The sequence below is a fragment of the Rhipicephalus sanguineus genome, chromosome 8, assembly GCF_013339695.2.
Source record: "Rhipicephalus sanguineus isolate Rsan-2018 chromosome 8, BIME_Rsan_1.4, whole genome shotgun sequence".
Taxonomy (NCBI): Eukaryota; Metazoa; Arthropoda; class Arachnida; order Ixodida; family Ixodidae; genus Rhipicephalus; species Rhipicephalus sanguineus.
The window spans coordinates 168,167,621-168,190,015 of record NC_051183.1 but is presented as its reverse complement, the minus strand read 5'-3'; the positions used below and the strand labels follow the sequence as shown (position 1 = coordinate 168,190,015).

The window sequence follows — 22,395 nt, the reverse complement described above, 5'->3', positions numbered from 1 at the left end:
ATAAAATGCACGCATTACGCAGGAGCTACATGCATGGAACACTGCCCTTTTATTTTTGAACTCTCTGACCCCCTAACGTTCATTCTGAGTCCGAAGTGTCACTGGCGTCAGTGTCATCGCCGCACGATTCCCTGTCGGAATCGGCAGTGTCTTCACTGTCCCACAGACGGTCATCTTCTGTCCCGTCGAGCACGTTGGAAGTGCCAGTCTTCTTAAAGCTCTTGACAACCACCTCGTCGGAAATGGTACTCCACGCTTCGAGAATCCATGAGCAGAGGACTTCCACGGAGGGTCTCCTGATTTTGCCACTTGGAGTGAAATCGTGGTCGCCCGCCGCCATCCACTCTGCGTACAGCCTCCGGACGTTGTCCTTGAACGGTTTGTTCAGTGACACGTCCAGAGGCTGTAGCAGCGAAGTTAGACCCCCAGGGATCACTGCGATTTCTGTGCGCCGCTCCTTCAGCTCGGTACGGACACTGTCAACGAGATGGCCCCGAAAGCTGTCCAGCACAAGAAGTGAAGGAAGCAGAAGCGCTCCTGCTCTTCGCCCCCAAACCGTCTTGATCCAATCGACCATGAGGTCTGCCGTCATCCACCCTTTTGCTTGAGTGCGGATGTGGATGCCACGGGGAAAGTTTCCCTTCGGAATTGTTTTCCGCTTCAGAATCACATACGGCGGCAGCTTCCGCCCGTCTGCCGTCACTGCGAGCATCACGGTGCGCCGCTGCTTCTCCGCACCACACGTTTTCACGAGCACACTTCGAGCACCTTTCTCGTTCACAGTAGTGCTTCGAGGCATGTCAAACGTCAACGGCGTTTGGTCGGCGTTGCCTATCTGTGACAGCAGGAAACCGTTCTTCTCGCGTATCCTCGTGACGAACCTGGGAAAATCGATCACTTTGTCTTCGTACGCGGATGGAAGTCACTGGCACAACGACGTCCGCCGCCTCAGCGACAGTCTATTCCACCGCATGAAGCGTGTCGTCCAGCCGGAACTGGCGCGGAAGTCCTTTGTGGCTATTCCCAGCCTCCGGGAAACTGTGCGCGCCTGCGTCCGTACCATGTCTAATGACACGGCACAACCGTCTTTGCGCATGTCCCTCACGTATTCGAGGACTGCCTTTTCGATGTCAGGGAACTTGCCCGTTTTGGGTCCGCGGAAAGCCCGGCGCGTGCTGTTCGTAGCCATGAGCTTCTCGCACTGTTTTTTCCAATATCGGATCCGGATTTCGTCGACGCCAAAATGTCTGCTGGCAGCACGGTTTCCGTGCTCTAGCGCGTAATCAAGCGCCTTCAGCTTGAACGCGCAGTAAAGCTCGCATACCGCCCCATGGTGAAACGGCGCTTCAACAGACGATCACAAACACAGCCAAAAAAAACGTGGTGTCAGGTGACGCCGTGACGGGCGGCTGGGATGGCGGCGACATGGCTTTTTCAGGAATTATGGGAATGCGTCGGCAGCTTGTTGCTGCGGGATGAAACAGGTCGACCAACAGGCGGCCGCCGCTTTAACAGTGCGGGATAGCAAAACAAACATGGCGGCCCACAGAGCGAAGCGACCGCATTTTTTTTTCTTCTTTTCGTCAGTCACGGTGGTTGTGAGTAGGTCACGCGCGTCAAAACAGTCTCTTCTGTCTAAGTAAGGAATGCTTTCATTTAAATCAGTAAATTTACGGCATTAGCGTAGTGATGCCTGCTTTCAGATCACAGAAACAAGGATGGGCGCGTTCAGCTGCCAGAGACATAAAACACATGGCGGGCATTCAGTGAAAACTGCGGCATTTGCCTTTACTGCAATCCTAAATGGCACGTTTCCGCCAACGGTGGGCAAAAATTACGAATATGTTTGGTGCGTGCAGTTCACTTGGCGAGTTTGGAAGAGTTATTAACGCAACATTCGACAGATGATAAACGCGATGATCATCGGCTATACTTGGCACACGACATATCGATGCGGCAAGTTCGGGGTGCGATCATTACGCGGGGAAAAAGAAAAATCGAATTTAGACAACAAAATTTAGGGGTGCGATCATTACGCGGGTGCGATCATTACGCGAGTAAATACGGTAGATATGTTCATTGTAAGTCTTGTGTTGTTTATAGGTTGCCACTATCATGCGGGAGGGTGTATATAGGACAATCCGGGCAGTGCGTTAATGTTAGACTAAAGGAACACCTATCATCGTTAACGGCTTCCGGAGGTTTTGCATATGCCCTCTCATTGTAGAGAGTGTGGCTGCCAGCCCATGGCGCAGGAAGCCACGGGCTTGATTGGCCATCGGGACAAGTGCATTAGGGAATCGATGGAAGCATTTTACATTGAAAGGGAAGGGGAAGGGTGAGTGAGTAAACCGTCAGTTGCCCTTGGTGAGAAAGAAGTTAGATACCTGGATTCAATGCTGCCGCGTTAATAGTGTTTAATTTTTGTGGACTGATATGCAGGTTTTTATGTAGATGGGTTGTTCTTCTTTTTATCAGATGTTCTTACAAATGTATCGATTTGTCATGAGTTGTTAGTTGTGTAGATCTGATTTGCTATCCTGCGCAGACGATATGGAGTGTCACGTGGCCAAGTCAGCTGTTGTATATATGTATGCATGTGTCTTCCAATAAATTTCAGTTGCAAGTTCAGCGCCTGTGTCGTGTTTTCTTCCTTAGTCCTCATCCATTTTAGTGCTATTTTTCCTTCACAGTGATGAAGCACCAACTAGCCCAAGTTTCTCTTCTAGACATTATGGTGTAAATAAAGCGAAAAAAGTTTGTTGTTTGGACAAACTTTGACTAAAACGTGTTATGCTCCCTTGGTGTTGCGTTCACAGGCTAGCCATTGCATAAATGAGCATTTCTGTCGTGCTTGTTCGTGGAGCATGTTAATGTTAACATTGAGGTCAATGTGCTGTTTGTGCAGATGACTCCCTGGTCCTGGCATGCAACAACCTGTATGGCACTAAGTGGGAGGGCTCGGTGCGCATCTACGAGAAGCGGGAGGACATTCCGAGCCTGGAGAAATGTGTGGCCTCGGTGAACACCGACTCGACCGTGGCCGACATCGTACCCTTGAACCCGGGCCGCTTCATGCTGGGCCTCGACTCCGGTCAGTAGCACATCTTTATGTTACTGCAACGTGCACTGCAGGCATATTTTTACCACGATAGGTTTTGTATAAAGTCCAAGGGCAATAGCATCATCACCCTGGGCTTTGTGTTGTATATTATGTACAGGATAGCATGGACTTGACACAGGACAGAGAAAGGACACTAATGCACGGGACAGCTTGCGTGCTATCCTGTATTTGACATTAAGAACCAACTAGCCCAGAAACGGAGAGGTGTGTTAGATGTTCTATGTGCGAGTAAAAGGGTACAGGGGCAGTCGGTGATTGTGGCTCAAGCAGAAAGGACGCACCCTGACTGTCTGCCATCGCACGAAAGGCCCATTGGGAGTCCTGCAGCAGGAACTACGAACTTTGAGGGGTGGTAGCACTCCCTATCCTGGCAGAGATGAGCGTAGAGCTCATAGCTTTGTGCATTCTCACCGCTCAATTTGTTTTAAAGCAGGAGATCGCTTTGCTCGCTGCAGCGGCCACATTTCCTTATGCTGTCACTGAGTGTTGATATACCATTAAACTGCAAGGAAACAGAAGTCGAACAACAAATATAATTAGCATAAAAATGGTATTTGCTATAACAATGCTTAGGATAACTAATTAAAGCAAAGCACTCTTCTCGTGGTAGCTCAAAAATTGCGTAGTAATGTAAAGTCATGCCATAGGTTACCCATGAATTGATAATATTAATGTTTAATTGATAATTTGAATTGACAGCGCCCAAACAGCAGATTTACTACTGTGAGGCAGAGATTAGAAGATCAGTAGGGCTGTGACTGGCTTACTCGATTGGCAAATATTGTCGATAAATATGTCTGCCATTTAGTGACTCGTTGTCAGACAACACGTCAGGAGTCATGGAATGAGCGACTTCTTTCCAAACTTAATGTGGATAGGCTACTTCATTCGTTGTCAGCCTTGTCAGGATGGACAGTCTCTTGCCACGTTCAGTCTGTCGTACATGTTGTGAGGTAGGAATAACTGCTCCAGTTTTACGTGCCAATACCATGATATGATCATGACGTATGGGGGACTCCGGATCAACTTCGACCACTTTGGATTCATCTTCGATGTGAATCTAGGCACACAGGTATCCTTTGCATTTCTCCCCCATTGAAATGTGGCTGCAGTGTGTGGGAATCGAACCCGCACCCTCAAGCTAAGCACGCAACACCTTACATGGAAGGCTACCATAGCAGGTTACGTGTCGTGAGGTAATCACAGGATCTGCTTTTCTGCCACTGCTGACTGCACTGCCTCTTTATGAGTATTTGTTCATGGTCTCACTCGCTGATGCACGCATTGTAAGGCTTTTCTACCGTGAGCTTGTTTTTAAATGTGAATGGCATTTATTTAGACAGTGCTTTCAGATGAGTGACTGCAAAGTGCTTGAACAACAAGGACAACTGGAAGAACACAACACGAGGGCTGATGAGCAGTGGGCCTGGCAGATGGTGTCATGCGCTATTGATGTCAGCATATCATGTGTTTACAAAAGATGAGCATAAGTAAATGCTGTATTTTCTTGCATATTACCTGCACCAAAAAACGGGAAAACATGCATTTCTATGCCGGTACAACACTGCACATTCAGCCAATTTTGGCGTAAAGATAGATTAGAAGGTGAGCCTCCTGTTAGCGATCTCTTATGTTCCAACAATCTCTGGTGAATGCATCGGCCCGTCTGTCCTACGTAGAAGCGGCCGCAGCTGAAAGGGACCTCATACACCACACTCGTATGGCAATCAGTGAATTTGTTCGTGTGTTTTACGAAACAAATATCGGTCTGCTTCTTGTCTTTTACTCGTTCATTCTTCCTCTGCACAGCGACACATATCTTACCTTGCTCATTGGCAGCCGTGAAAACAACATTATCACCGTATCTACTTCCTACTGACATGCGCATACTTCCTGCGCATACATACTCTGCATACATGCGCATACATACTTCCTGTTGCATGGGCATGCTCAGAAACGTGTCGTAGGTATACCGTGCATTCATTGCGTATCTCACAGGCTAAAGAAAGTAGGAAGTAAATACAGCGTTAATGTTGTTTTCATGGCTGCCAATAAGCTAGGTAAGATTTGTGCCGCTGTGCAGAGGAAGAATGAGCGAGTAAAAGACAAGAAGCGGACCGATAGTTGTTTTGTAAAACACACCAACAAGTTCACTGATTGCCGTACAAGTGTGGTGTATGAGGTCCCTTTCAGCTGCGGCCGCTCCTACGTAGGACAGACGGGCCGATGCATTCACCAGAGATTGTTGGAACATAAGAGATCGCTAACAGGAGGCTCACCTTCTAATCTATCTTTACGCCAAAATTGGCTGAATGCGCAGTGTTGTACCGGCATAGAAATGTAGAAACGCGCCTGATGATTGAAGCATGGCATATCGAGAATAGTGGTAGCGCATGCGTGAGCCAACCGTCGATTAACTTGCATAAAGATGAAATCAAATGCCTTAACAGTTATCTTCCACGTAGACCACCACGCGTGCGGGATTGATAGCTTCGCCTGTTGCATGGTCATGCGCAGATAAGTTTTCGTGCCTTCTTTATTTTCCGCCGTTGTGCATCTATTCAGTTGTTAGTCGGCGTTTGTGATGTCCTGACTTCTTTCATGTGTCCGTGTCTGCACCACCCTGTCTTTTTAGAATGAATACTTATCAACTAGCTCAGCTCTCTGTTATTCAAAACGGAGCCCTAGTTACATGCAAGAGCGGATTGTATGCGAGAAAATACGGTATGTCTGAAATGTCCAAACAGTGGAATTTGAACTCTGGACCTCTTATACGGAGGCCCAATGGTCTAACCACTGTGTCACAGGTGCAAGGAAGTGGAATATAGTGCCTTAAAGGGGTACTTACACGAATATTTTCAGTTGTCGATTTTTTGCGTCAATTGAAAGGTCAAGCCCTCAAGAGCCTAGAAAAGGTAGTGCTAAGCGCGAGTGCGCCCTGAAAAAGTAATTGCAGTATCTTTTTAAAAGCTAGTTTCGGTTCCTACTGTACCCTGACGTCACAACACGGTATGAGCTTCTCGTCACGTGCTCGCACAATATATAGTGACGTTTCCACGGCCGCTCTGCACCGTGGCTCCGTTGGTGATGCACAAGCGGCCATCTTGGAAGTTTCTGGTACCTAACGTCATCACAACTAGCCAGACTGCTGCGTGAAGTCACCAGAATTTGTACTGTAGCCTGACGTCAAGCTAGTGTCGATGTCAGTAGCTGCGCCATGGAAAAATTGACTTTAATATCAAGTTAAAATATCTTATCAGCATTTGCTGAGCTTCACACTTGCTCAGAGCCGTCTCTGCATACAGGAGATTTGCATGGCAGAGTAAACTTGCCTTCGGAAAAAGGTGTCAGTACCCCCCTACTTTAACAGTGCCCTCCTTGTAAAGCAGCACGCTGAGATGCTTGGTGCGTTTTCACATCGCTCGTGGAGTGTCATCCAGTCGTCGTTATGCTATTCACATGAGCAGTGATAATGGACACCGTTCGATTTCTGCCATAACTTTTTCTTTATTCTTCAGCTTTTTTTCTTGCTAAGTTCACTTTTTGGCTTCTTCATCGCCCACCCTTTCTAATAACTTGACTGGGCCTTTCCAGCTGTTATTAAAATCCACAACATCGCAGGGAGTGTGAAACTGACTAAAACACATTCTTGGGCTGGTTGGTGTGACAAAATTTCGAGGCACTAAGTAATGAGGGCAAGAAGGGACAGGACTGGTGCCAACTAAGAACTCATTTATTGGTAATCCCAGGTAACTTCAGGCACATGCGCTAGTCACATTGATTGAAAACCATATTGCCCTTGTGTAGTTTGGGTGGTCTGTGAAATAACCCTCAGCTGGGTCAGGACATACATCGGCCAGACTGGTCGATATTTTAGTGTCCAATTAATGGAGCGTGAAGCCTCCCTGAACAATGTTTCAAGGTTACACTTCCTGCACATGTGCACCCCATTTTTTCGAAACCAGGGTGCTTTGAAAAAGTTGCAACCAGGTGGCCAGAGAATTATTGGAGGTTCACGAGTAAGCCACAGCAGTATGGCTGTTTGTGCACAAAGAAAAACGAGGGAAGGGGTCAAGGGGAGCGCAGACTTTCCACTGGTTTATTCAACATATTGTGCATTGAAATATATGCGCAGCAAGTTAAGCAACCACCCCAACCACAACCTGTTATCTAAGAACTTTATTTCCACCTGCGAGAGAGTGAATTGCCACTGACTCAAAAAGGAGCCTCCGACAATTCTTGAGTCGCGGTGTACCTGTGTCACAATGTTAATAGCTAACACGCAGCACCCTCGAGCGGCGCTGTTGCTTTGTGTGTTGTGGCATCACGCCTGTTGACTGAAAGATGGGGACGCCGGAAAATTAGTTCGTTTTGGGCTCTCGTAGCGCCATGTCTTATTTTGCTGTCTAGTCTCCGGCTATCTTCCGGCCATCTGTACTTGTATCAACTGGCGACGAAGATAAAAAGAATGCTCTCGTGAGTTCCTGCCACTCCGCCATTCGTCCAAATGCCAAATTTTGGCAATCTTGAGCCTTTCGAGGGAGGAGGCGATGACTGGCCCCGCTACGTGGACCGGCTGAAGGCATTTTTTACGGCGAATGACATCGCTGAAGACAAGCGAACAGCCGTCTTCATGAGCTGCTGTGGGCAGGAGACGTATGCGTTGCTTCGCAATTTGGTCAAGCCTGACCAGCCAAGTGACAAGACGCTGGACGAGATTCTGTTGGTTCTAGGAAACCACTACTGCCTGAAGCCTCCTGCTGTTGTGCAGTGTTTCTGCTTCAACTTGTGCGTTCGCGCGGAAGGAGAGTCCGTCAGCAACTTCATTGCAGCGCTGAAGAGCCTTTCCGAGCACTGCCACTTCGGGAAAGAGCTTGAAAACATGCTCCGCGACCGCGTCGTGTGTGGCATCAACAACGCAGACGTCCAAACAAGATTGCTGGAAAAAGCGGACCTGACTTTTGAAGACGCAGTGCAGACCGCCCTAGCAATGGAAACACCAAAGAAGGATGCAGGGGAGATAGCGCATGCTCACGCTAGCACCTTTTCCACCCTCCGCGTCTCGGCAGCGCCGGTGGGGGTGTCCTGTTATCGCTGCGGGGATGCACACCTGGCGTCCGCTTGCCAGCATGTGAAGACCGTCTGCAGTTACTGCCACAAACACGGCCACTTGGCGAAAGTTTGCGATACGAAACGAAAGGACGAGCAATCACAGAGGGACAGCTCTCCCAGGCCGCGTCCATTCGCGGGCCGAAGTTCACTGTCGGCGAGCAACCGTCATCGCGTAAATACTGTCCAGGATGAAGCCTCCGCTACAACTTCGCCTGCCGAAGTTTTCGAATGTGGCAAGTTGACTACCCCAAGGCGCCTCCACCTTTTACCGTCAATGTTTAAGGTTGCGGCAAGCCGCAACCTTAAACAGTGGACACGGGGGCGAGCGTCTCAGTCATTGCCAAGTCGCGTTTGCTCCAGCTTCTACCTTCAATTCCTGTGCAGCTGTCTCAAGTATTTCTGCGAAGCTATTCCGGGGATTTAAAGAAGGTACAAGGCAAAGCTGATGTCCATGTAAAGTTTCATGGCAAGGAGGCTCACTTACCGTTTTTTCTGGCCGGGAACGGATCACCCACTCTGCTCGGACACAACTGGATGCAGGAATTGGGCATCGGCGTCTCCGACATTGAAGTGAACATTCATGCACTTGCTGATGTCAAACACGTAGTGCAAGATTACACTGAAGTTTTTGAAGAAGGCTTGGGTACGTTTGAGGGTGTGATGGCTTCACTACATGTACCTTCAGATGCTCCACCACGGTTCTTCAAGCCACACCCACTGCCGTATGCCTTGGCAGACGGAGTCACGCAAGAAATTCAGCGATTAATAAGAGATTCCATCATTGTTCCAGTGAAGACAGCTAGGTGGGCTGCTCCAATTGTTCCCGTGACAGAAAGGGATGGGCGCATCAGAATCTGTAGGGACTTTGGTGTCACCATTAACCCAGTTGCAACGGTGGAACGCTACCCTATTCCAAGGATTGAGGACTTGTAGACTGTGCTGGCTGGAGGTGAGAAATTTACAAAGTTGGACTTGCTGACGCATACCAGCAAATCATCCTGGATGAGGCCTCTAGAGAGTACGTCACGATTTCGACGCACATGGGGTTGTTTCAATACACCCGCTTACCTTTTGGGGTCTCATCTGCTCCAGCTATGTTTCAACGCGAGATGGAGAACTTGCTCAGGGGTCTGCCACATGTAGCGGTCTATTTTGACGACATTCTCATAACTGGTGGAAATGATGCTGAGCACTGTCGCAACCTCTGTGCAGTACTAGGCAAACTTCAAGAATCTGGCCTCAAGTTGAAACTCGAGAAGTGCCACTTCTTCATACCCTAAGTTGAGTATCTCGGGCACATTATCAGTAAGGAAGGCCTCTCCCCGAACATGGACAAGGTGTCTGCCATTCTGCACGCTCCTGTGCCACAAGATGTCAAGGAACTTCAAAGCTTCTTGGGACCCGTCAACTTCTATCGGCGTTTCTTGCCCAACCTTTCTGCACTTCTCTGTCCATTGCACTTGCTTCTTGGTGATGGAAAATGGCAGGGAAAGGACCAGCAAGATCCTTTCACTGTCTGCAAGCATCTGGCGACTTCAGCCCCAGTTCTTGTACATTTCCGCCCAGACAGGCCTGTATGTCTCAGCTGTGATGCATCACCTTACGGTATAGGTGCAGTTTTGGTGCACAAAGACGCCGATGGCCAAGAACGTCCAATTGCTTTTGCTTCGAGAAGTTTATCAAAAGCAGAGCAAAACTATAGTCAACTTGACAAGGAAGCACTGGCCTTGGTGTTTGGCATGGATCGGTTCCACCAGTACTTGTGGGGCATACCGTTTGAAGCACGCACTGACCACAAGCCACTTCTTGGACTTTTGGGTGCCAACAAGCCTGTTCCTGTGCAAGCTTCACCAAGAGTGGTCAGATGGGCTCTGAAGCTCTCCGTGTACAATTACAAACTTGTCTACAAACCTGGCAAAGAGCTCGGGCATGCTGATGCGCTTAGTAGACTGCCGCTGCCCAACAACTGCACTGCACTTCCTCGCCCTGCTGAGATCTTCATGCTGGAGGAGGCATATCCACAACTCCTCTCACCAGCTGTTGTAGCACGAGCCACGAGGGACGATCCGGTATTGAGCCGTGTTGTCCTATCTGTGTTGAAAGGAGAAAGCCTCCCAGCGGGACCAGAGTGGAACCCCTTCCATGCCAGAAGTGCGGAACTCAGTCTTCATGAAGGCTGTCTACTATGGGGATCAAGAGTCGTGATTCCGAACAAATTGCGGGCCCAGGTACTTGGTGTGCTCCATGCCAGCCACCCGGGTATTGAGAAGAACAAGATGATCACCAGGAGCCATGTCTGGTGGCCAGGCATTGACAATGACATTGCAAACAGTGTGAAGAGCTGCGCTACGTGCCAGGCTCAACATCGAGCTGCCCAGCCAGTGCAGCAGACACCCTGGCCTTTTCCACAGCGACCCTGGTCTAGGCTTCACATTGATTTCGGGGGACTATTTCTAGGGCATACATTCTTGGTTATAGTGGACACCTTCTCGAAATGGATAGAAGTCTTCCCTGTGTCTTCCACATCAGCAGACGCTACCATTTCAGCCTTGAGAATGGCATTCACCCAGCATGGCTTCCCCGACATCATAGTTTCGGACAATGGTCCTGCTTTTACCAGTGCACAGTACCTGGACTTCTTGACTCGAAATGGAATACGCCGCGTGCTGGTACCGCCGTATCACCCTGCGTCCAACTGCGCCACAGAGCGAGCAGTACAGACTGTCAAAAACAAACTCAAGAAATCTGGGTCGGGCAACTTCCAAACACAACTGTCCCGGTTCTTATTCCACTACAGGACTACACCTCACGAAGTAACGGGTCGGCCACCGTGCGAACTCCTGACAGGCAGAGTCTTCAAGACACCATTGGATGTCTTGCGGCCAAGCCTGCGGACGTCGGTACTTCTAAGGCAACTTAAGCAGAAGTTGTATGCCGAGAGAGGATCCTGGCAGGCTCCGTCATTGCAACCAGGAGACAGCGTGTATGCGCGAAACTTTCGACAGGGAGCACCATGGGTGTGGGCCAGTGTTGTCGACGTCACTCCGCCGTCGGCCCGCGTCATTCTCGACGATAGGTCTATATGGCACCGACACGGTGACCGCTTGCGTCTTGCCCAGACAGGGCCACCGGCTACGTCGAAAACGGATGTGCTTCACCATGCTAGTGCTGCGGCCATACCACAATGGGAACAGCCTCTTCTCCTTGAATCAACTGTTCCGGACATGCCGGAGCAAGAGGCTGTCAAGCCGTCTACAAGTTCGCCTGAGAGGGGCTGTGCCATAAACACTGACATTACTGCAAGCAACAGTGGTGTTCATGTGGGGAGTGACTCTTCCATGACTGCGCCTTGCACACCAATGTTGCGATGCAGCAAAAGGTCGAGGAAGCCAGCGCTTAGGTGCTCCCCCTAGTTATTCTTCTTAAGAGGGGAGGAGTGTCACAATGTTAATAGCTAACACGCAGCGCCCTCGCGCGGCGCTGTTGCTTTGTGTGTTGTGGCGTCACACGCCTGGGGACTGAAAGATGGGGACGCGGGAAAATAAAGAGTTCATTTTGGGCTCTCGTAGCGCCATGTCTTATTTTGCTGTCTCGTCTCCGGCTATCTTCCGGCCATCTGTACTTGCATCACCCTGCTTTACCCAGATCTTATTCAGGCACGGCTCACACTTATGTGAACTGCAGTGGGTCGGCCAATGCACACCATCTTTGCCTTTTAGAGAAAGCTCGTGTTCCCATGCATGCACCTTCCTGTTTGGCCAACATACGTTTCACTGTAGGATAGCGGAAACTAAACACCGGTGGCACATTTTGTGTACACTTGGCGTGCTTTTTGCTGTCAACACCTTTCTTGCTCCCATCAGAGAGTATACGTGTGCCAAGCTGGGACAGCTTGCACGGCGCAGAAAAAACAATCAGCACACCATGTCTGTGTGCAACCTGGTGCACATACGGTAGTACTGAGTTGTTCACTCTTGAATTTCTGGAGGAGCGACTCGGCAACGGCGATAAGCAGTGTGCAAGGGAAACCAGCTAAGGAAAACCAATGCAATTGGTTTTGAAAACCCTTCTGCATAACGTATGATCACAACCTTACTAGAGCAGACTCTAGACAATGTTTAGCTATGGCCTTTTTCATAGTCTTGGAATGCGCCAACTCGAACGGCAGCAATTAATTCCTTTGTATAGTCCTAAGTGCATAAAGCCAACAGGCGTGACGCCTCTGCAGGGTGATGTTCAAATCCAGAAAAAAAACGGCAAAGAGCCACCAGCCCAGCAACGTGCACTTCTAGATTACATAATTATTGGAGGCTTCTTGCATAAATAAGAAGGATGCCCAATGTGTTAGTGTGCCGTCTTTGTACTTATATCGCAATGAATGAATGAATAAACTTTATTAAAAGTCCGGCGGTTTCCTTCGGGTGAGGCGGGGGGAAGAGGGGATTAACCTCTGTCCGGTCCCACCCTTTGTCGACGATGATGGCCTCAGGTGACGGCTCGAAGTCCTTGGACCCAGGCAGCATTTTCGGCTTGCCGGACGGCCCAAAATTGGTCGATCAGCTTGTCGCTGATGAGTGCCGCCTCCCAGCGGCCGCGATGCCGACGCAGCCGATCCGCAGCAGTGACTACAGCAGCAGTGGCCCCTGCCCTCGCGCAGTGGTAGCAGCAACAGTTGCTCTTGTAGTTTGTCCCTGCCTAACATGTATCGCGGCATCGACATTAACTCTCCCGGCACATTCCCAAAGCATGTGCCGCAGTGTGGCTCTTTCCCTGCACGCTTTACACGCGTCCGTCGGGTATATGCTCGGATAACAGAAATGAATTGCACTTTTTAGACAACTCTTGATAACTAAAGGACCTTTATCATTCTGCAACGGTGCTTATCGATGTGAGTGTCACATGCGCCTGAAGTGACCTGGGATGAATGTTCTTTCCAATGAATCAGTTGGCAACACTCCTGTCATTTCTTGTCCTCGTTTCTTTGTGCCTCCAAATTGTCAGGAAGCATGCATTGGAACTTAAGTGGCCGACCATCTGTCTTTTATGGGGTACATTTTAGCGCAAACTGTGAAAGAAAGCACGGGAAAAGAGTAGAGGAAAGCAGAAAGGTCGAGCGCTAAACTTCAGCTGTTTATTCGAAAGGTGAGGCCAACAACAAATAACCATGTGCGCATGCGCGCGCCAGTGAGGGAAAAAATCACACTTTCATGTGAAATAATTGCATCTCGTTTTGGAACAGACAAACAGACGTATCACTGATACAACTCGTGCCTCTCTTCTTAATATGGAGCGCCTCCAATAACTCTCGCGCTAATGTGTCACTGCTCCTGCCTATTATCTGGATCTCACGAATCAGAGGCTCACAACTGCAGGCTGCGCAATGCGCAGGCAAGTGCGCGTTTCCTTTATTCTTTAATGATAATTCATGCTCCCGTGCTCAGTCGTTGACACATCGCCCAGTTTGGCCCACATACGTCTTCCCACACGACAGCGGTATCTCATATACAACGCCCGTCGTGCATTTCACATAAGGTCTGGTGTGCTTCTTCTGGCAACCGAACTTTCTGTCAACGCGACTAATTCGCGGACACAGTCTGGCCAGTTTGCGTGGAGCCGAGAAGACTGCAGGCACACCGTATCTATTGGCAACCTTCTTGAGGTTGTGGGAAAGTTGGTGGACGTATGGGACCACTGCGGGCTTGCCTCCTTTTTGGACGGGGCTAGGCGTTTTCCTTTTTAGGCCCTTCACCTTCTGAAGAAGGGTTTTCGAAACGGCCACTACGACCGAGCTCGGGAAGCCGGCTGCGTATAGCCTTGCCAATTGGTTCTCAAAACTAACCTGCATGGCGTGAGGACACGACTTCGTAAGGGCGGACTCAAGGCAGTTGGTAGCGATAGCTCTCTTTACTAATTTCGAGTGGGCAGAATCGTACAGGAGCATCTCTTTCTGTGCACGTAGGCTGTACTGCCAACAAACATGGTTTTTGTCAAAGGTTAATAACAGATCTAAAAACTGGAGAGTGTTACAGGAAGGGGATTCATGTGTAAAGAGCATGCCCTTCCCATGCAGCCGAAAGGCGGCTAAAACTTCACTAAGGCACTCGTCAAATGTAAAAGCATGGTTAGTCTTTAAAATGATTAAAAAATCGTCAACATACCTAAAAGCCTTAAGGAAGAACCTATCGTCAAACGTACTCAGCAGGTCATGGTCAACAAACGCCAAGAAAATGTCACACAACACCGGAGCGACACATGAGCCTATACATATTCCCTGACACTGAACGTACAGCTCTTCGTTAAAAGAAATAAAGGTAGACTTTAAGTAGAATTCTAATAAAACCATGAAATTGTCAACAGACATGCCCACTAAATTCTGAAAATCTACTACCCCATTGCGGTCAAACAATCCCTAACAGAGGCGAACATTTGCTGCTGAGGCACAGAGTAGAACAAATCTGTGACGTCTACAGAAAAACCGTGGGCGATAGATCAGCTACTTGCAAGGAAACGCATCTATCACCCACGGTTTCATCACCCTCCGTGACATTAAGGACGGCGCGAAACAATCACAAACAATCACAGTTTCGCCGCAAGGGCGAAGCAATGAATGCGATAGCAACAAATTGTAATGTATGAAGGGCTAACAGCTAAGTCGACCGATCTCGCGTAACTCTACAAAACGCTGGTGTAAGGGAATACGGCCGCTACAGGGTGCGAATTGGTTTTCGTTCTTTCTGTCGTCTCAACGTGAAGTAAGCGGGCCATTTCCTGATGTCTGCCGAGACAGCGCGCGCCAGCCACTGCGCCCTTATGGTCAAAGTTCGCAGTTGCTGCTCAAGCGACGCAGCCTCCTTTCCCCCCCCCCGCCTCGCCCTCTCTGCTCCTTTTGACGCTTCTTCGCCTGGCGAAAGACGGCCAGCGGGGTGTCTCCTCTCTGCTTCAGGAGCCATCGACTGCCTGTGACACGCGGGGGAGATGTTATCACATGCACTACGTGCAACGAAGATGGCTGGCTCGTGTCATCTCTGCTTTAGCCGCGTTCGTCCCCGGCGATTGCATGTTTTTACTCGCGCGTAGAATGCTCGATGCGCGGGACGATGTTGTCGATTTATACTTTATACGGAGCATGACGGCGGCGGAAAAACCCATAGAGAGTTCCCATGTAATTGCTATCGCAATAAAAGTGAACGTTTCAGTTATCTCGTCTTCTCATTTGTACATGTCAACAGTCGTGCTTTGTCAGTGTGAGCATTAAATTTTTTTGAGTCGACCAGCGTGAACTCGTCGTCCGAGCCCGGCGGGCGGTCCAGGCCAGAGGGTTCCTGGAATGAGGGACCCACCCACCTTCACTCACAAGCCTTTCTGCAACAAATGTTTTCTCTCTCTCTCTCTTTGAAGTGTAGTCAGATTTAGCTATGCAGTGCATTGTTTATCTCTATTTTGCTCTCTGTTCACACGTCGGCTGCGGCGATTTAATGACGTGAGCGTAAGCTTTTTTTAATTTAAAATTTATCGTATAGGGTCATGGGCGTCCGGAGGGGGGTACAAGGGGGGGCAGCTGCCCCCCCTTGGAATTTTGGACAATAATTTTCTATGCAGTAGCAGTAAGCTACACAGCTTGATTAGTACACTCCAGTCCCGCATATCCGCGTGAAACATCATTCAGGATTACCAGCCAACTTTGCATGTTACTTACTGCTATGGACTAATCTTGCCGGTCATGTCACGGCAGTGAAACAAACGCTACCTATGCTGTATGCCCCCTCCCCTCCCCCACACTCTGCTGATGCACCCCCCTGGAAAAAGTTCTGCGGACGCCCTTGTATAGGGTCTCATTGAGTTTAGAATGAAGGTAACTTTTATTAGATTATCTCTAGTCTTCAGTTGTTGTTCATGGCTACTTCGGTGTTTTATTAACCTGAACGTTTTTCATTCTTCTGAGGGCTTGTCAAGTGTAGCTATCCAAAAGATCGCTTATCTTTTGTTTTCTCTGAGTTATTCTTCTGTCAGCTTTGATGTTTTAATGATATGAACACACACACTTGTGGTAAGTCTGGTAGGTTCGTCAGTATTAAATGTTTCGTAAAAACCACTGGAATTTTTGGTTTCCCAGAAATAAAAAAAAGATCAAATAATATTTCTTTGACCCCAGAAATCTGTTCCAAAACTTGCTTGCATGGCTCCAAAACACAGCTTCTCGTGCTCCAAAATTGCTCCGAAACTCCCCTTTTACCGCTCCAAAGCTGCTCCAAATAGCATTATTCATGCTCCCTGAGGTGCTCCGAAAGACTGAAGCCCGCTTCCACCCCTGGATGGGTTTCTGTCACGAAGAACTTCAATTCCCCAATTCGACACAGTCACCTAACTCCACTAATTAAAAAGTTAATTAATTTAACTTTCTTAATTACTGTCTCAAGTCATGTCTGTAACCATCTTAAGATGCGTAGCGCTACAGAGAAACCAATTCTGAAAGCGGCAATCAAATATCTCATTTTCCTGATTTTTTGAGAAGGTTGGACACATTTCTTGAAACACCCTGTATAGGAACTCGCAACGAACACTGCAAGAAACACGTGACATCATGCACAAATGAAAGGCCAAGGAGCCGCAAAAAAGGTTGGAAACATGAATATCTGAAATATTTAACAATGATTGACGGTACAAAAATATGGAAAGTGGAGAATGGCAAGGCCCCTGTGGCGCCTCCTTGAACGAGCGCAGGTGGTGTGGAGATGATCCAGCTGGCACAGGAAGAGCCCCGTCTGTTGGACACTGTGTTCTACAAGCGTGATCACGACAGCGGTGTCACCTCCCTGGCTCTGTCACCCGACGGACGGTGGCTGGCCTCCACCGGATGGGATTACGCGTAAGCCCACCTACTTCTCAGTTTCAATGAAACATGACGCCAAAACATAAGAAATGGTAACGTGTCGCTACGAACCATTTTCACAATGATGTGTGTTCCTTCTCCCTACATTGACGTACGTGTATGCCAACTCCCTCATGAAAATCCACTCACTTGTGGCACAACACCATAAGGAAATCTAATTCTGAGAAAGTCGAGCTTTCTAGCTGGTTTGAACCCCGTACAGGGTAGTCGCTCTGCCACTTGAACCACAAATGGGTGGTTTACTTTTCATAACCCCTATGCACCATGCTCTATAAAAACATGGTGCAATGATTAAACACGCTTACAACCGCAGTGTGAGGACAACACGTTCTCTCATCTACTGCAACTTTCCCCTAGCAAGACGGCCGTGACAGGCGTCACTTTCAAAGTGTCGCCTCTGCTCTTAGTAACCTCCTTGGTTAGGACCCACTTTTTTTTTCTTTGTGGTACGTGAATGATCAATCTTTTGCCATTTTGACTCCTGTCATGAACCAGGTGACACTGTTCTCAATTGCACACGCATGAGTGTACAAATGAAGTATTTGGTGTGGCTGACCGAGGCATGAAGCTCAATAGTAATTGGTTTCACTGGAACGCACTGCCCACGAAACACACGGTAATTCCTTGTTCACTTTAAGCCACAAGCCAGTTGTTTGATGTACCGAGTTGGAGATCTAAATGAACTGTGTATTGTGCAATGTCTCATAGTCTGTTCTCATATGGCTCATTGCCTTGGGGCCATACGTATGACACTTGTAGTTCTGTAAGAGCAAGAAATTTGATTTTTGTCGAGTTCGAATTGTACAGCGCTTACCAAGCCACTTCTTAACAAATATCGAATTGTGCTTCTTAACCTGCTCATAAACTGTGGAAATTCAATTATGTCGTAAATACATTTTATTTCTAATTAAACTGAACCATTGTTACGGAGATTTGCATTTAATACCATTGCAATGCACAGTGTGTCCTGCCTGCGTTAATTAAAAAAAATACTGACATTGTTGTGAACATATAGTATCTCTATTATACTTATGTAGGAATCTGTACGGTCATGATGTCAAGCATCCATATTCATCTCATGTATTTCTATGACTTTTGTATCTTTTTGGTGAATAAGTTTAAGTTCAAAATCGTGAAAGGCCAAAAATGTTGCGAATGTCAATCCACATTCTGGCTTTTCCCACCAGAGCCTGGATGTACATTGCGAGTTGATACTATGGGAGGGACAGCTGCCAGTAGAATCTGCACACTGCCGTGTCCTAACTGGCCTTTATGGATATGTTTATAATATGCTTTGCAACGTTGCTTGTTGGGTGAGTTGGAACGAGTCAGTCATAATGTAGTTCAGCGCAAAAAACAGGCAACAGACGAGTGAGAGGACAAGGACACAGCGCATTCTTCCAACTAAAGCTTATTGGATTGGGACGCATGTATATATACACACAGGGAAAGCAAGAAAAGAAAAAAACCAGGAAGTAAAAACCAAAAGGTGAAAATCAAGAAAAGTGCCGATAAGTCACACTTGTGTGCCAACACTGCCCCCCCTCCCATGTCTCGCCAAAAACAAAAGCTCTTTGTCAGAAAGATGCAAGGAAGGCATGCTTATGCATGCGTCCCCAGTCTGTTTGATTTCCTCAGCCTCGATGATTTCCCTCACCCTTTGGTCCTGACTGCGTGCAAGGACCGCAGTGTTTTCAAAGAGGGGCCTACACCACTCGCAGTCCCGTACGTGGATGCCGTGTCTCTCATTCAGACAACGTCCCGTCTGACCCACGTACTTTCTACCACACGTCAGAGGAATGGCGTACAAAACGCCTTGAACGCATGGAACGAACTTTCGCTTATGGTCTGTGGTGCAGCCTCTTTTTTTCTTTCATCCGAGAGGTCAAACTGCACAAGCCCTTTCGAAAGCTTTTCAGGGGCCGAAAAAACCACGTGGACCCCAGCGCTTTCCCCGATTTTCTTAAGCCTGTGCGAGACATCATGCACATAGGGCACCACAGCTGTCTTCTTCTTATCTTGCGCCCTCCATCTCACTCTGCGCTCCTCCTTCCTCCTGGGGTCCCTGACGTCCCTAAGCAGGCCTTCAGTCACAGACGACACCACGTCCGGCGTGTAACCTGCGACCCAAGGCGGCACACCTGCTCTAAAAAGGCGTCATCCACCTTGTGGTGACACGACTTGCACAGGGCAAGGCCGAGTGCGCTATAGCCCTTTTCCCTAGCTTCAAGTGCCCCGACGAGAAGGGCAGCAATGGCTTCTGGGCACGAGGCTCATGCCGCCAACAGGTGTGATGTCTCGAAAAAAACAGTCTCAAGTCTAGAAACTTGATGGTGTCACCTTCAGGGAGCTCATACGCGGCCTCAAGGGGTTGGAGCTCGTCCTGGAAGACCTTCAAGATAGACATGGCCTTCTGTTCGCAACCTGCCAAATCTGCCGAGTGAAAAACCAAAAAATTGTCCACATACTGGAAAACTTGTCCTCTCGCTCGTCTGTTGCCTGTTTTTTGCGCTGAACTACATTATGATTGATAATATGCACTTAACAGTGGTGGTCCAACTGCGTCATTTTGCCATCTCTCTGTGCTTCGCTGCGCGCATTCAACTTGACCTAGAACCAACTGCGCCAAAGTTACCTATACCACCGGTTTACAAGGCAGTTAAGCGTTTCTGGCCCAAATTTTTTTGGTCTGGCAGTAAACATGGCAACATCATGTTGGGACACCTCACCCCGTCTCGCTCTTTCCTACGATGCACTTTTCAAGCGAAGCTTGTATTGAATAACCTGCCAAGCTTGTGTTCCAGAAATCCTCCTCACCCACAGCTGGCTTGCACCAAAGAAATAATAAATAAAACAAAATACATTTTCTTTCCGTGGCTGCGGTTTGAACACCAGTCTGCCCGGCCCCAAAAATGAATGCCTTGACTACTAGGCCACGCGCCCATGCTTGCCCAATGTGACCTCAAGCACACGAATGTGTTCTAATAACGATGCAAAAAACAATTGGGAAGCAGTACGCTTGCTATGGCCGCTTCATTGAAGTATTTCCTGTTGGCGTACTAAAAGCGGTCTGCTGGACAATGCGCAAGGTTAGTATCAGGAATTGCACATTCCAAGAAAATTCCGTCTTGGAGAAAATCGAATTCCTAACCCGTGTTAGGTGCTGCCAATTCAGACGCCATGCCGATTCAGCCCAAAAACAGCGTTCCGGGGATGGCCACTACCTATATTTTATTATAGGTAGTGGCCATCCCCGGAATGCTTACGTTAGGAAGGAGCATTGCGCAATGCCAAAGAAAAGCGGTAGGTCAGGCATGCTTCATTTGGCCCCATTTCACCTATGGGATGCTGACTTTTTTTTCTCGTATTCAGCATAACTAAGGTATTGGCACCACTGTGTGTGCATGTGACCTGCCATGTTGACAGCTTGGCACGTCTCTCATATGGGGAACGGGCCAAGATACATTGACCAGTTCTGTATTGTTCAAGCTACTCTTCCTATCACAGTCTCCCCCCAATGGCCATGCAGCAACAGTCTAAAGGGCACTAAAGAGCAAAACGATTTGTCTCACATTAGTAAAGTACTCTTTCACGATACCAAAAACACCGAGTTTGCTGGGAGAAGACACTTAGTAAGCGAGAAAACTCGCAAAAACAAATCGTGGGTGGCAACGCCACCTTGAAGTTTCCGCACCATTCGCCGTGACATCACATGTTTTGTATCTTAGAATAACAGAGAGCTGAGCTAGTTGGTACGTATTCATTCTAAAAAGAGCCTGATGGTACGTATTCATTCTAAAAAGAGCCTGAAACGCGCCTGGTGATTGAAGCATGGCATATCGAGAATAGTGGTAGCGCATGCGTGAGCCAACCATTGATTAACTTGCATAAAGATGAAATCAAATGCCTTAACAGTTATCTTCCACGTAGACCACCACGCGTGCCGGATTGATAGGTTCGCCGGTTGCATGGGCATGCGCAGATAAGTTTTCGTGCCTTCTTTCTTTTCAGCCGTTGTGCGTCTCTTCTGTTGTTAGTCGGCGTTTGTGGTGTCCTGATCTCTTTCTTGTGTCCGTGTTTGCACGCCCTGTCTCTTTTTAGAATGCACATGTTTTGATGGTGCCTACTAGGGACTACATAGTTCCTAATCAGTAAAAATGAAGTACATTGTCCTTTAGAGGGCCATAGACTTAACGTACCAAGTTTGTGGTAATTTTGTTGAGCCAATGGCGCCAAAATATGATAAATACACTTTGAAATTCGTGACGTCACGCGGGGAGATTTCGGCGTGAAATTTAAAAATGAAACTTTGAACTTGATTTTCTCCTCTATTAATAAACCTATGACGGCGAAATTAATGACATTAGACTTCTCAGAGCGCAATTTATCGATCTGAATGGATTCATTGTTTCTCTTTAGTGTCCCTTTAAGGCACTGCGCACAACTTGATCTTCCACAAATGAAGATTGCGACATACAAAAGTTTGCTTGGTACTATGAAAAAAAATTTTTTTCCATGTTCTGCGTGTCATTTGCACTGGGCAAAGTTTCTAGGTTATATAGTGATCGAGCCGGCATAAATTGGTGCAGCTCTTGATAGTCGCATGTCCTGATATTGAAACCGACGTAGTAGAGCACTGAACAGGCTCGGGCCTACCCGAAAACGTGGGCTCGGGCCGGGTAAAGTAGGTCTTACTTTGTGCCCTGGTCTAAAGCTCCAGGCTTAAGGTCGGGCCCGGGCTCAAGGTGGCGGGCTCAGGTCGTTCCACGCTTGGTTTTTGCTCAGTTCCCAAGATTGTTCCACATACATTGTGCATATATATATATATCTCCCACATATCTTATCTAGAAAAAACGCTGTTTTATGTGAGGCAAGCGATTTAGAGAAGTTCTGTGATGGACAGTACTGAACTTCTTTGGCTTCTTGCATATGGGGCTACTTTTTTGTGGAAATGAGCAGGCTAAAAGTAAATAGACCAGGCGCTTATATACTTAGCATCTCGATATTCTGTATTTTGTTTACATTTGTCATAATTTAAATCCAAAATGGTAATTTTTTAATCGTAGTAATAAATGTAATATAATGAATTTTTACCTATAACTCATCATCACAAGGGCGATCACAGAGCTCCAAAATGAGGAAACATTCTTGTTATTTATTTATTTATAAATACTGCTGTCTCAATTCGAGACATAGCAGGAGTGGGTACATATTTTAGTACAAAGCACAAAAGAAAGAAAAATTATACAAAGAGATGAAGATATGATAT

At 47.8% G+C, this 22,395-nt stretch overlaps 1 protein-coding gene across 2 annotated transcripts in view; it reads left to right on the top strand.

The window, feature by feature from the left end:
* The window catches only part of LOC119402467 (methylosome protein 50), a 191,424-nt gene that overhangs the window by 18,156 nt on the left and 150,873 nt on the right, over window positions 1-22,395 (top strand). For both annotated transcript variants that reach the window (XM_049418656.1, XM_037669624.2), the window contains exons 2-3: window positions 2,909-3,094; window positions 16,958-17,102. In XM_049418656.1, the coding sequence (XP_049274613.1) occupies window positions 2,909-3,094; window positions 16,958-17,102 (331 nt within the window). The remainder of the gene's footprint in view (window positions 1-2,908; window positions 3,095-16,957; window positions 17,103-22,395) is intronic.